This window comes from Gavialis gangeticus, unplaced genomic scaffold, assembly GCF_001723915.1.
Source record: "Gavialis gangeticus isolate Ggan-Ray unplaced genomic scaffold, GavGan_comp1, whole genome shotgun sequence".
Classification (NCBI taxonomy): domain Eukaryota; kingdom Metazoa; phylum Chordata; order Crocodylia; family Gavialidae; genus Gavialis; species Gavialis gangeticus.
In genome coordinates this window covers 63635588-63650973 of record NW_017728992.1, presented here as the reverse complement: position 1 = coordinate 63650973, position 15386 = coordinate 63635588, and the positions used below count along the sequence as shown (strand labels likewise).

General features: G+C 46.9%; 1 protein-coding gene across 1 annotated transcript in view; it reads right to left on the bottom strand.

The window, feature by feature from the left end:
* Positions 1-7873: 7873 nt before the first annotated feature.
* The window catches only part of SOX4 (SRY-box 4), a 14824-nt gene continuing 7311 nt past the window's right edge, over positions 7874-15386 (bottom strand). The window contains exon 3 of the mRNA XM_019518701.1: positions 7874-7922. Coding sequence (XP_019374246.1) covers positions 7874-7922 — 49 coding nt within the window. The remainder of the gene's footprint in view (positions 7923-15386) is intronic.

Sequence of the window (15386 nt, the reverse complement as noted above, 5' to 3'; positions counted from 1 at the left end):
CTTTTTGTAGAAGGGGGGGCATACAAATCTAATAAATAAATAAATAAGATAAATAAATTAAAAGGCCTACAACCCAAAAAATGTATATTTGTTTTCAGATAAATTAATTCAATTTCCTATACTGGGTATAATAGACCAGTTTGGAAAGATAATGAGTCAATTCTCCTGAAAACTGTTTATTCTATTTGCCAGTCATACTATAGCCATAAAAACTAGGCCTGTGCAAAGCGGCAAGTATTTGATTCAGATTCGGCCGATTCAGAGGGACTGTGATTCAATTCAGTGATTCAAGTCACTTGTCCCAATTTGATTCGGCCAAATTGGCTTAGAAGATTTGGTGTCGATATGGAGATTTGGCCATAAACTAAACAGGCAGCAGCAGCCCTCAACCATGCTGGACACAGCTGCCTCCACCTGGTAAGTCTGTTGTGGTGGGTAGAGGTAAGGAAGGGAGGGGAGGGGGGCACATCAACGTCCCCACAGTGAGGGAGGGATTGGGGCTGGGGCTCGGACAAGCTGACCAGCTGGGGTGCAGGGGTGTGGGACTTGGGGAGGGGGGCTCCTGCCACTGCACACCGCCGTGCGCCACCAGTCCAGGAGGGCATAGGAGCAGGCGTGTGCCCCAGGATCTGCTTGGGGTGAGCTGGGCTGGGCTGGGCTGTGCTCCATGGAGTGGGGGCTATGCCTTCCCACTGCTCACCCATCCAGGGTGGGGAGGTGCAGGACGGTGCCACTGTGCTGCCTCAGACAAGCGGTGCGCAGCGGTGGAAGCTGCTCCAGCCTCCCCACATCTCTTGGACAAGCCACAGCTTCGCCCCAGCTAGGCAAGCAGTGGCAGGACGTAGGGGCAGGCACGTGGACCCAGATCAGGGCAGGGCCAGTGGCAGGAGCTATGGGCAATTTTACGATGGCTGCAGCTCCCCCACAGCCACCGCTCCACTGCACTCTGCAGGGCAGAGAGAGCCAGGGCTGTGCTCCGGGCTGCAGCTGGGGCTAGCCACCCAGAGTGCAACCTTGGCTCCACCCACCCCACGGAGCGCACCCTGGTGGTGGGTGGCTGTGGCTAGCCTTCCAGAGCACAGAACTGGCTCCGCCTGCCCTGCACAGCGCAGCCCTGGCTCCACCCACCCTGCAGAGCATAGCCCGGTGATGGGCGGGTGGGGCTAGTCTCCCAGAGCACAGCCCAGCCCAGCCCAGCCCAGCCTGCGGTCTGGGGACACACTCCCAGGACCTCCTGAACCAGTGGCGTGCAGTGGTGCACAGTGGCAGGAGCCCCCCACCCCTTCCCTGGCTGGGAAGCTTGTCCCAGGCTCAGCCTCAATCCCTCCCTAGCTGTGGGGGCATTGATCTGGGGGCTCCCCCATTCCTTCCTTCCCCCATCTGCCCACTACAACAGACTTACCAGCTGGAGGCAGCTGTGTCCAGCATGGTGAGGATTTCTGCCTGTTTAGTCTATGGCCAGTCTCTCTGAATTGATTCGGAGGCTTCTGATTCGATTCACACCTTTTAATGAGTCTGCTGATTAAATTCGGATTTGGAGATTCGGCCGTCAAATCTCCTCCAAACCGAATCAGCTACCAAAGCTTTGCACAACCCTAATAAAAACCTTGTTCTTGTGCAAATCACTGGCCTGGTTAGTATTTTTCCTTCCCTGTGGTCAACCTACAGAAGTTATGAATCTGTGACCAAGAATCTGATTAATTAATTAAAGTTGTAAAGATTAATGCTTTTACCTCTGCAGGTCTCCAATTCAATTCATTGTATTGATAAAGATGGTGTTCATCTATTACATCTGCCACAATTTGTCGTGGCAGGGTATGGTGGAAAAATCAGTGGATTCAAGTATCTTTATGCATCCTTGATTCATGCAATCCCTGCAGAGAAGAACAGATTAGCAGTTGTGCAGACAGTAATTTGTAGTGGAATTAATCATATTGCCACTCAAAACAAAAGCAATAGATATATTTTTATAGAATGTACTGGGGCCTTACCATCTATTCAAGGCAGCTGACCATGACCCAATGCAGCCATGGAATTTCTACATGAGTTTTTGATACGCTCTTTTCCCAATACATAAAAATGTCATCGTCAATTTTGTGCTAGTTTTCACTATGCTGTGTTGAAGCGAAGAGGGGGGAAAAATTCAGTATCCCTTGCTATGCTCTAGCTTCCACCTTCAACTCAGGACAGAACTTAGTTTTGTATCTTTAACTCTAGAATTGTGGTTTTCAGTTCTGGAGTCTTAAGAAAGTGTTGATATTTATTTGTCTGTCCTAACATGGATGGGACTGTTGCTCACATTCAGTTGTAACGTTGCAGACAAATTGCTAAAATAAGAAGTCACTATATTCTGATTCTTCACCTTTTCCAATAATTTATACATAAAAAACTGATTTGACTTATCCTGAATAGACACTTGTTTAAAATAGTTAACCTGATAAACAGTCTTTAAAAATGATTCAGTTAGGCTACCAGCTGTTTTCATTTAGCTTTCAAGGACAGCTTGTACCCAGCTTGGTGCATTTTTTAAGTCAAACAACAATGACAGATATCTTCATGAGAGCACCTGGGTCCAGGACCAAGGTGATAGTGATCTTTGTGCATGCATGCACATATGCATGTACACGCATGCTCACACACTCATCATGGATACATACTGAGTTAGATTCTTTTTTATTGCTCTTCTATACTTTGGGTAATGTTTCTTTTGCAGATGAGAGTGAACAATGTTGAGAATGGAAGGATCCGCGCGAGGAACTCTGAGGTAAGAAAGACAGCTTGAGTGGGGCAGCTGAAGGGAGGAAGATAAATTTTGACATGATAACAATGGCACAACCTCTCTTGGGGAGGGTATGGGGGAGAAGCAGAGAAAAGTGCTAGAGAAGTGAAAGTGAGCTGACAGTTCAAGAAAAGGACAAGAGCCAAAGAAAAATCTAAATTAAGCAGAAAAGAAGTGCCAGAGAAAAAAAGACCAACCCTTCACTTCCTATGGCTGTGAGGTGAGAGCAGGTCTACACGGTGAGCATTTTGCTGTTATTGCTGTATCAGTATATTATACCAGCAAAGCACTCCAAGCGTAGATAGAGTTATTGGCTTAGTCTACCCCCTGCCCCTATATGAAAATACAAAATCACAGTTTTGCCAGTGGAACTGCAACTATATTACAGGATTTTGCTGGCAAAGGTCACAGTACATCTCTCCCATGACTGACTGAAGTACGCTGGCAGATGCTGGTAACTACAGAGTTGGCATGATTTGCTGCTTCCATTTCAATGCACTAAGCCTAATAGCAGTGCACCCAGTGCCTCCATAGCACTCTATGGGGCTTGGTTTTCAAATCTAGTTTTCACTCTTGCACCTGCAAAGACTTGCCAGGAAAAAAACAAGAATTAAGTTCAGACACAAAAATAAGAGCCTAGAATGGAAGAAAAGCTAGACCCTCCCTCATTAACATAACCTGTTCCCTGAAGAAGGAACTCTGTGACTAACATCAGCTTCAAAGGAAACTCAGAAACAGCTGCTTCCTGCACTATGGGGATACCACTGCTCACACCTTTTCTGAGTCTATTTCCCATTGTTTGGAGAGAACCACTCCAGGTCAGGTTGTCCAACAGCCTTTCTCCAATTTCTGTGAGCCACCCCTCTCCAAGACAAAGCCTTCATTCAACCTACAACATTGCTTCCTTCCCTCCTTCCCCAGTAACCCATTCTCCTTTGTACCTGTCCCTGTATCTTTCCTCATTGAGAGCCATCCTCCCCATAGTTTAAAGAATTAGATTTTTCTTTTAAAACCTAATGCAATTAAAAGGAAGATGCACCTGTAGCCATGGAGTCACTAAACCTACCCTTTGCTCCATAGCAAGACTGCAAACAGGTAAGTATTTGGTGGGGAAGAAGATCCGCCAGCCTGCCATTTGTGATGGGGCCACTGAATGACCTTGTGCACAGGGCACATCTCCTATGGCAGCAGATACTGCCTTCCAAGCACATCCCTCAGGAAGGTGACACCACTACTGGGCAAGTCCCCTATGGTAGGAAGCTCCTAGCAGAGGACTACAATTATGGTGGTGCTGTCTCCAGATTTTGCCCCATGTATTAGGAATATGTATATATGTACCTACAGGGGTATTAATCTTTTTTTTTTTAAAAAAGGGTCTTGTACTTCTGGAGTTGTGGAACTGTCATAAAAAAGGGGAAAAGGAGCAGGAGGTTATTTTATTAGTAAGCAGGAAGGGCATGGAAATAGGTCATTTAGAATTCACACACACACCACAGACTATTAAGCACTATGCCCCTGATTAGTTTAGGTGACAGTTAAATAGGTTCAGGAAATGCTCTAGTACTGAGATACTTTGAGAAGTTAGCATGTGAAATTCAAAATTAGTGGTCATGATTGCCTAAGATATAAGACACGGAGTGGTTCATCTCTAATACACTGGCTTGGGTAAGTCACTTCTGTGTCTCAATGCTTTCAAAGGCCATGTGTAGACGAAATGAGGGGGATGTATGGACGACACTTTAAAGTGAGCTAAATGCTTTGGCACTGCTTTAATGGTGTCGACATTTGCACACCTCAGTGGTATATTGCACATTAATTCCAGCTACTGTAGGAAATTCAGTGGTGTAATGTGCCTTAAATGACTTGGGGTGCGGCCCCTACAGCTCTGGAGTGAAGCACTGGGCTCTGTGCGGCTCAGGGGCTCTGCAGCAAGCCCTGCATGGAGCCTGGCAGCAGCCCAGGAAGCCAGGCTCCGCTCAAGAAAAATGGCAAGCCTGATCCTTTTTTTTTTTTCCCTGGAGCCTGCCTGCCTGTCTGAGTTGCATGGGGGCCCAGTGCTTCCCTCTGTGGCTGTGGTGCCCCCTAGAACCGCTTGAGCCGGGTGCCCGTGGGTAGGTGCCGCCTGGGGCGGGGTCCCGCTGCCAGAGAAGGAAGCACCAGTGCCCGCCATAGCCCAGGGGCCACTCCGCCTGCCAGCAACTTGCCCTCTGCTCCCTGCCGCCAGAGAGGCAGGTAAGTCAGCAGGGTGTGTGCACAACACAAGAGTTTAATCAGCCCTAAATTGAAGCAGTGTTTTTAAAAACCCACCACTTCAATTTAGGGCCCCCATTTTGTCTACACATGCCCTATGTCTTCAGACTTTTAGAAACCATTACAGAGAGTGATCTCATACAAAATGTGAATGTTAGTCCTTCTGCACTTACTCAAAAACAAATGTTTTACATTTATTTGGCAGATGACCATCTGCTCTTAAATATTTGGTTTAATGTTCAGTCTGTGTAATTGACATTAATGCAATAAAAACATAAACCTCCAATTGTGCACTGAAAATGTTCCTCTCCCTTTCTAGTCCTCCCAATTACATTTAAAGAGACCAAGTTTTCAAGACTATGGTTTGATGAATTAAAAAGAAAGTGTGCGTGGCTTTGCCCTCCATGTAATTGTGTTCTGATTTGACCCAGTATAAAGGAATCCTAACATAGGTCACAGAATATGCAAAGGTATCCGTACAATAAAATACCAAGGAAAGCTGATGTATTTCTATACACTTGCAAGAATGTATGTGATTATACAATCTTTTTCTTTAAAATATGTGCACTAGCAATTGTTTTTTTTCTCATTTAAGCCTTTAAGAACCACTGGCCTCAATTATGGAGATAGGCAAAGTAGGATTTAGAGAAGGGCCAGATAATTATTTTGGCTGGAGGGCCACTTCATGAGTTTTGGTGAGCTGTTGAGGGCTGCATGGGTAGCCCCACCCCTTGCTGGCTGCCCCACCCCCTGGTCATGATCTTGGGACCAGAAGTCCCACCCTCTAACCCCTGACCTTTGCCACTGGAAGTCCCTCCCCTTGCCCCCAGAACTACTCCTTTTGGGAGGGGGTGTGGCCTTAGAGCTGGAAGTTACACCCTGTCACATGGTCTGTGTCATAAGACCCACCCACCCAACTCCAAACCTCGCCCGCTTGCCATATCTGTCCCAGAATCCCCTGCCCTCTTCACATGATCCCTGACACCAGAAGGTCTACCTCTTAAAACATTGCCCCACCACAGGGCCTACATTCACAGTGCATGGCCTGCTCCCGGGGCCCCAAGAGTTCTGCCCTCTGGGCCACAAGGCACAGGCACAACTTGTCAAATAGCAAGGGGTTGTGACCGACCCCTCTAACATCCTGCTCCATTGGTAGGGTTTCAGGGGCATCAGACCTCCCCCCGAACAGAGCCAAACCAATAAAGTCAAGGACTGCACACACAAAACCTTTCAGAACAAATCATTTTAACAAAGCATATATAAAGTATCATGTACTAAAAATCAAACATCTACAATAACAGGTTTTATTTAAAAAAAAAATGTAGTGGTGATTAACTTAACATAACTTAATCCAGCCCACCCCATCTGGCCCCATGGAGCAGCAAAAGCTGGCCAACCCCACCCCTTTCCCTTATCGGTGCTGGCATGACCCGGCCCATCCCAGCCTCCTCCATGTGGCACAGCAGAAGTGAGCCCAGGCCCAGGTTCCCCTCACTGGCACTGGAGGATCCGCCCCATCCTGAGCGGCATGCGGCTCAGCCACAGCTTCCCCTCCCCAGCGCGGGCCCAGCCTGGCCTGAGCAGCATGCAGCTCAGCTGGCTCAGCCTCAGCTTTCCCTCCCTAATGCCAGCCCAGCCAGGCTCGTCCTGTACCAAGTGGCACATGGCCGACACCAGCCCAGCCACTGCTTTTCCTCCCCAGTGCTGGCCCGAGCGGCATGCAGTGAAACCCGCCTGGCCGCCCCTTTCCCTTACCTGCATGGCAGGATCCTCTCCAGTTGCGCAGCAAGGCAGAAGCTGGCCCCAAAGCTGACCCAGGTACCCCTTCCCCTCACTGGCGCCACAGGATCTGGCTCAGCCCCTCATGCCCATCTCAAGCTGCAGACCAGGCCTGAGCTAAGGGCTGGGTGAGGCCAGCTGAGTCAGGCTGAGGTCAAAGTTGGTTGACTGGCAACCAAAACCCAAGGAAACAGCCTGAGGTGCCCAGAGCTGGTGGCTTATGCCACCAGCAGCTGCTGGCGGCTTCCAGGCAGGCAGCCACCATTACCTGAGTTTTGAAGGGGCTCCGCAGGCTGGATGGAAGCGCCTGGCGGGCCAGATGCAGCCTGTGGGCTGTATTTTGCCCACCCCTGATTTAGACTTTCATTTTTATCACTTGAAGACCATGATGAAGGAGTTATAACATGAAAATGCAAAGCTTGCAAATTTGCTGAGCATTTCTTCTCATTGTTCACTCTTGAGGTTACTTCTTTTTGGAAAAGAGAGAAAATGCACTATGTTCTGTGAAGTCAGACACATCACATGCAAGGAAAGCAAATTAATGACCAAAAGGAGAACTAGGCCTAAATTATACAAAGCCACACACTCTCAAGGCAAAGAGCTCTCACATAATTAACAGGTTTAGTTTTTGTTTTTAAAAACTAGCAGGTTTAAAAATATACATTGCTATGGTAATTTTTCAAACAAGTTAGAAACTTAGGGTTCAGCTCTTTACCTTAACAAGTTAACGTATTACAAGCCTTACTCTAAAACAGGTTTTACCACTACAAAAAACTAGCTTACATGCACTAGGGTTCAGATTTGCCTGTTGACTATTAATTTTTCTTCCAAAAACATTAATTATAGCTTATTTTAATTAAGCCTATATTTAAGTCAAACCAAAATGTGCATGCAGAAGATAGCTTTGGATTCATTTTTTACTATTAACAATCCCAACTCCATATGCACTAGATTTCAGATTTGCCTTGTGACTCTTACTTTTTCCTCTAAGAATTAATTATATGCTATTTTAATTAAACCTATCTTTAAGTACAACAATGATGTGTAGACAAAGATAGCTGTGGGTTACATTTTCTGTAATATTTCTCTGTCGTACTTCGGTTTGGTGTATCTCCTGGTTGAAGAATGGCATAAATAGTTATTACAGGGAGCACAGGACTTCTAACTTTTTTTTCTTATTACTATTATAAAGGAATATAAAGGTCTCTTGCACTAAGCTATATGAATGCAACAACTTGTGCCACCAAACATTCCCTAGAGAAATAATCAGTTTGGTAATACTGGGCTTTATCATAATTGAAAACGAAAACAACGTATGCAGGAAACCATAAAACCCTTCAAGCTAACTGTAGTCAACGGTAAATCTCATTAGGATATAATAGGCATATTGTGGCAGTCTAAATGCTCTGAGTTCATGGTCTGACTGAATTCCATTTCTGGCACTAGGAAGTCTCTGCAATTTAATCTTACTTCCACCCCCATACATCCTTTTCTCCATACTCTTCCCTGTCTAATCTCAAAAGCAAGTATATTTATAACTACACCATATTAGCCCTGCAAGATGCTTACAATGGTGAGGTTTTATGTACACACATTTATTACTACTGTAATTGCCACTCTTCCCTATGCTGCCACCCACACAAGGATGCAGTCCTCCCTATTAAACTCCATTGATAAGGATGCGTAGGAGTCATCTGGGTAGCAAATGCTGGAGAAACTATACCGATGCTCCCATAGGGAAATGGTTATTTTTAAACACTATTACCAAATGAGAGAAACTATAAATATGATGTGTGTGGAGGAGGCTAAGTAAAATTCTCCAGTGCAATTGATTGTAGAGCTCCATATCAGAAACATTATATAGGAGTTGATTAGTGCAGAGCTGTGCTAAAAATGAAACCCTGATACATGAGGTTCCCAAGAGAAAGCCAAATAAAAGATTGGTTCCCCCCATTTCCAAGAAATGAATGCTTATGGACTAAACCCAACTGTAAATTAACAGCTGGGTAGAAACCGTGCGTGAGTGTGTGTGTGTGTGTGTGTGTGTACATATGCACACACTTGCAAGCTTTGTGCCTTCATTCACACCCATACACTTGCAAGCTTTGTACTTTCATATATATTATAGGTGTATATCATACACTTATGGGTAAGGTGGGATAAACTGATGTCAAATGTAGGTGGAGGAATCTGTGTTCCCTGCGCTTTTGCACACTCAGCATAACACAAGCTAAAAAAAGGTGCTGATGTGTCCTTTCCTTCCTAGTTTCAGAAGAACTGAATAGTACACTGATTAATATTTTCATTGAGTGTGTGTGTACATATACACACACTTGCAAGCTTTGCACTTTCACAGACACACACACTTGGAAGCTTTGCACCTTCATATATATAATAGGTATGTGTGTATATGCATATATGTGTGAGTATATATCCATGTATACATACATACTACCTGCATATATACATACACATCTATGCACTTGCAAGCTCTGCACTTTCATATATGTGTATGTATGTGTGCATACACATATACACGCTTGCAAGCTTTGCGCTTTCATATATGTATGTATACCCATGTGTATATATACACATATGCATATGTACACACATGCATACATACATTTGCTAGCTTTGTGCAAGCTTTCCTGTATAATGTGTGTGTGTGTGTGTGTGTGTGTGTGTGTGTGTGTGTGTGTGAGACTTCCTATGACTCATAAGACTTCCTAGTCTCATAGGAAGTCGTACACCCACCCCAAATCTTGCAAGTGTGTGTTTATGTATATATACACATATATTGTATGTATGAAAGCGCAAAGCTTGCAAGTGTATATGTATATATGCATGTGCTTTCCTATATACATACAAACATATATATATGTATATAGGAAAGCACAAAGGTTGCGAGTGTATGTGTGTGTATGTATATATGCATGTATACATACATACACACACCTATTATATATATGACAGTGCAAAGCTTCCAAGTGTATGGGAATAAAAGTGCACAACTTGCAACTGTGTCCATATGTATACACACGCACACGAAAATTAGTGTACCATGCAGTTCTTCTGAAGCTAGGAGGGAAAGGACACATCAGCATCTTTTTTTAGCCTGTGCTATGCTGAGTGTGCAAAAGTGCAGAAACATAGACCACGCAGAGCAGGTATCCAGAACAACAGGCATTTCCAATACCAAGCAGGTAAATTATAGACTCCCCCCAACTCCTAATCATTTGAGACAAGCTTCTCCTCTGCCTGCCCTCCAGCCCTGCACTGGAACACTGGCTCTGGCTGCGGATCAGCCCTCCCAGGCTCGCAACCCTCCCCCTCACGCATTCCCCGGCCCAGTCGTGCTCAGGTTTGCCAGCGCTTTGCATGAGAAAGAGTTCATTCAGCGCCGCCAAAGGCTGCTGCAACAGCCCGGGCGGCAGAGCGCTGGAGCCGGCTTGTCACGGTGCTGATCTACCCCCTTCCACCCCCCTCCCTCCCCCCTGGATTCAGACGATTAAAATAAAAGCCGGCACAAAGAGGCGCGTCCCATCCCTGGGTGCCAGGCCAGCCCCGCGAGCTCTGAAAGCGAGGTGCCTCCACTGCAGACAAAGCACGTGGAGAAAAACCGATCATCCAAGCGGAAAAGCCCTCCCCAGCTCCCAGGCTCTTTAGGGCCCTGCCCTAGAAAGGTCACGGCCCAGCTGCTGTTTGCAGCCTCCTTGCCAGGCTTCCAGGCATCCAAGGGCCGCGTGAATAAATCCCCCCGCAGGCTGATCAGGAGCCGAGCGCGGAATAAAAAGCCTCCTCGAGTGCCAAGCGCCCGGGGCTGGAGGCGGGCTGGGAGGGCACGAGACAGGGAGACAGTGTTGCAAAGACACTGTGCATTCAGTGCAACCCACCCTCCCCCGGCCCAAGAAGCCCTCGCGCTCCTCTATGGTGGGAGTAGTTCAAGCTGGCAAGACATGGGCTTGCCAAAAGAGACACTGCAAGGGAAGCGGGGTGGCTTTGAAGGCAGTGGCGTGTCTCTCTCTCACCCCCACGTCCCGCCTCGGGGCTTGGAAGGCCCCGCGTCTTCTTCTCTGGAGGGCAGCCAAAGCAACCCCCCTCGGCGCCCGGGCTACCGGCGGGGGCCTCCTTCCGCTCCAGCTGCAAGGTACGTGTCCTTGATCTTGCCACCCCCCGCACATACAGCACACCGCCCCCAGGGAGACTGAAAGCACTGGCTCCTCTCTCTCACACACTCCACGGTGGATTTGAAGGCACTGCCTCATCACACATACACACACAGGGCAGGGGATGGACACACACACGAGCACTTCTCTCTCTCCCACCCCCCAAACACCCCAGGGTGGATTTGAAGGCACTGGCCTGTCACACATACACACTTTATCTCACGCACATACAAATACCCCGGGTGGATTTGAAGGCACTGGCCTGGCCCGTGCGTTCACACACACACACACACACACACACACACACACACACACACACACACATGCTTCTTTCTCTCACACACACCTGTCATACATACACACACAGGGTGGGGGACACACCCTTCTCTTTTACACATACACATATGCAGGGCAGGACAAGGGACACACACACACTTCTCTTGCTCGCACACACAAACACCCCAGGGTGGATTTGAAGGCACTGCCTTGTCATGCACGCTTCTCTCTCTTACACGCACGCACATGCAGGACAGGGGACACACACACACACACGGTGGATTTGAACTGGCACTGGCTTGTCACACATGCACACACACTTCTCTCTCTCTTACATGCAAACACCGCAGGGAAGGCACTGGTTTGTCACACACATACAGTTCTCTCACCCCCCTCCCCTCTCTTACTTACAAACACCCCAGGGAAGGCACTGGCTTGTCACACACACACACACACACACACACGCGCGCGCGCGCGCGTGCTTCTCTCTCTTACCCACACACACCCCAGGGAAGGCACTGGCTTGTCTCACATGCATGCTTCTCTCTCATCTCTCTCCCCACCCCCACCGTGGATTTGAAGGCAGTCACACTCACACACACACACACACACACACACACAGTAGATTTGAAGGTACTGGCTTGTCACAAACTTCTGTCTCGTACACACACACACCACACCCACACCCACACCCACACACACACGGGTGCTTCTCTCTCTCTCTTACCCACACACACCCCAGGGAAGGCACTGGCTTGTCTCACACACATGCTTCGCTCTCATCTCTCTTCCCCGCTCTGGATTTGAAGGCAGTCACACACACACGCGGTGGATTTGAAGGCCCCGGTTTGCGACACACACACACACGCCGCGCCCCGCCGAGCCCAGCTCGTCTCCAACCCCGCGGCGGCAGAAAAGTTGCCGGGCCAGTTTGCAGCCGCCCTCCCCTCCCCCGGGGCTCTCGGCAGCTGCGCAAATTTTCCCTCCCCTCCCCCGGCTCGGGCACGGGGCCCTGGGGCACGGCCCGCTCCTCCCCTCCCCACCCCCGGCCCGCGGGGCCTTGCTATGCACCCCCGCCGGGAGCAGCTGGCTCCGGACGGGGGCAAGGCTGGGTTTTTCCAGTCCCGAGGTCAAGCAGCGACGACGCCCGGTGCATGCGGCCTCCTCCCATTCCGGGAGCAGCGCTTTGCTTTCCGTCCCCTCCCCTCCCCCTTCCCACTGCCGGCGCCCGGCTCGCGGCTCCCGGCCCGGGGGTGGGGGCAGGAGGATTCCTCGAGAGCAAAGCAGCGGCGTCCAGACTTGGCTCTGCCCAGCCCCTGCGCGTGTGTATGTGCGCGCGCGCGTGTGTGTGTGTGTGCAGGCGAGCTGCTTTTCCAGGCACGGCTGCAAGGCACTGGCACAACCCGCTTGCTGGAGGGCAGGGCGATCTCTGGCAAGGATGACAAAGCCAGCCCCTTGAGTAGGGTTCAGTTCCAGCTGATTTTATTTCCTTCCCGAAAAAAAAAACCAACCCCCCCAAAAACAAACAAACCCCAAAACAAAGAGGTTATTTACAGGTATATCAACAATCTGACAGGCAGTGAACTTGACATGATTAGCTGGCATGATTCAAAAATTTTGCTTGTTTTTTTAAATTATTATTCCTTCTCCCCTCCTTTCTTCTGCTTTCCCGACCTTGTGTTATGGGGGTGCTCGTTAGACAAGTAAATTCTACACAGCAATATTGCACAGGATGGATGACCAAAAAACGTAACAAATTCAAAAAAAAAAAAGAAAGAAAGAAAGAAAGAAAAAAAGTTAACCCCTTAACGGAACCACCTCATTAGGCAGACGTCCTAGTGCCTGTCATGTTATATTAACATACATAAACACACAATCTTCTTTTTTTTCGCTTATTATAATACAGACTTAAATGTACAAAGATGTTCTCACTTTTTTTCATCTTAAACACAACAGCTAGAAACCTGAATACATATGCTATCATCATGCCATAAGAGACTAAAACAATTATATTTAGCGACGAGTAGAAAGGATTAAATAGTCAAATACAAGAATGAAAAAACGCAGTACATAGTGTCGCGAACTCAAATCGGCATTTAGATAGATCCAGTGGTTTGAACGGCACGTTTTCTTCTTCTCTTTTTTTATCTTTCTTTTTTTATTTATTTATTTTGCTTATAAAAAAGTGCAAAAGATGTGGTTTACAAGTTAAAGGTACAGGATCCCTTTTTTTTCTCTCTCTCCTGTAAATGCACCAGTTTTAAAGCGCCTGTACGGTATGTGGTTTACATCATTAGAGGATATTTTTTGTTTTGTTTTTTAATTTTCCCTACCAAAAATCAGCATACAGTGTATTGGTTTTATTCTTCCCCCTCCCCAGGGAAATGTATCCCCTCCCGAGAAATGAATGAGTGTGAACAATGGGCACTGGCAGCAGGTAGAAGGGATACTGTCACTTTAAGATGCCTGCAGATTGGAGTGTAAACATGAGCAAGTAGGGGCTGATTTTTTTGCGCGTGGAAGTGTGAGACAGATGAACCAGCGGCCCTGTGGTCATAATCATCAGGAAATCCAAACAGCGATTGACACCGAGTTACACCCCCTTTATATATTTTTTACAAAAATACACTGAGAAAATAATCAAACGTTTTTCATCTCTCTTCTCTTTTTTTTTTGTTTTTAAAAGTGTCAAAAGTCTACATTTAAATATAAAAAATTAAAAGTTAAAACTCTAGCCCTTCAGTGAAGGAGACATAAAAATGGTGCGGGGAAACAACGCCAACTACCAAAAAAGGACAAAGAAATACAAAGTCAGAAATGTTTGGCCAGTATAAATACGTCCACTTAGAAAATGGCATCCGATTACATTGACAAGGAAAGGGGGGGGACACAAAACAAAACAAAACCAAAAATAAAAACAACCCATACGAGGATGGAGCATCGGTGAGAAAAAACAGTCTTCTCATTTACAGCTAGAAGGAACAAACACATACATACTCCGAGAAAAAAATTTGGTCCTGAATTTTTTTGTTGTTTTGTTTTTCAAGTCCAGCACAGATTTGAGTTGCGTTTGAATCCTTGAAAGAGTTAAGAATGAAAAAAAGCTGGTGATATTTTTGTAGGAATCAAACATAGCGCCATCTATCTGCTTTTTATATTATCCTAACACTAGTTTGTTTTTTTTTTAACTGTTCAACAGTCTTACAGAAATCTTAAAAAGATAGACAGGATAACATGCTATATTAAACCCCACCAGTGAAATAATCCAACACCATCACGATTCTGAGCAAGAAGAAAAAAAAACCCAACATTTTTTGTGTATTTGTGTGTGTGTTGTTTTGTTTTGTTTTTTGCAAAAGCCATCGGCCTCCATTTCCCCTGTACCACACCGTTACAGACACTGGGTTGTGTATCGGTCTCCGCTTGAAAAAACGATAAAAAAAGTTTTCAGTGTTCATGAAGTTTTGTTGTATTGATTTATTCCTCTCTATATAATATAAGGTGACAGTGAAAAGCGATGCCACCTTCTTTTCTGTACGTGCAAATCCGTTTCAGTTTATTATTATCTTCTCCTAGTCGTGTTCCCAGTTACTTTTTTTCATGGTTAAAAAAAACAACCTCCTTCTCCGTCCAACTAGGAAATCAGTTCAGCCTCGAGCTCAGTTCGCCCTTTCCTCTCCTCTCATCTCTGCATCTCCTCTTGCTGCAAGAAACAAATGGACACAGGATCCCCCCCGCCCCCCACTCACTCCCCGGGTGATTTTTCTTGTTTCTTTTCCCCGGATCAGTTCGGATCTCACTCTCAGGAGTGAACAAACAACAAAAAAACTGTCGAGATCTTCAATCAATCCCGGATCAAGTGGGGCAAAATAAAGACCCCCCCCCACCCCCGAGGAAGGGGGGGGGTAGTTTCCCTCCCCCTCCTGTGTCTCCTTCAAAGCAAAATCAAGGAGCGGTTCAGTGTCGGAGGAGCAGCATGAGGCTGGTCTCTCGGAAGGGGGTGTGTGCGAGGGGGGCTATGTCCAAGCAGAGAAAGGGGCGACTTGCCTTTCTCGTCATCCTTTGCAAAACAGCACGATCCCTCCTGCCATCGTCTCATTCTTTTATTCTTAAAAAAGTTCAGTGTCATCAGCCCC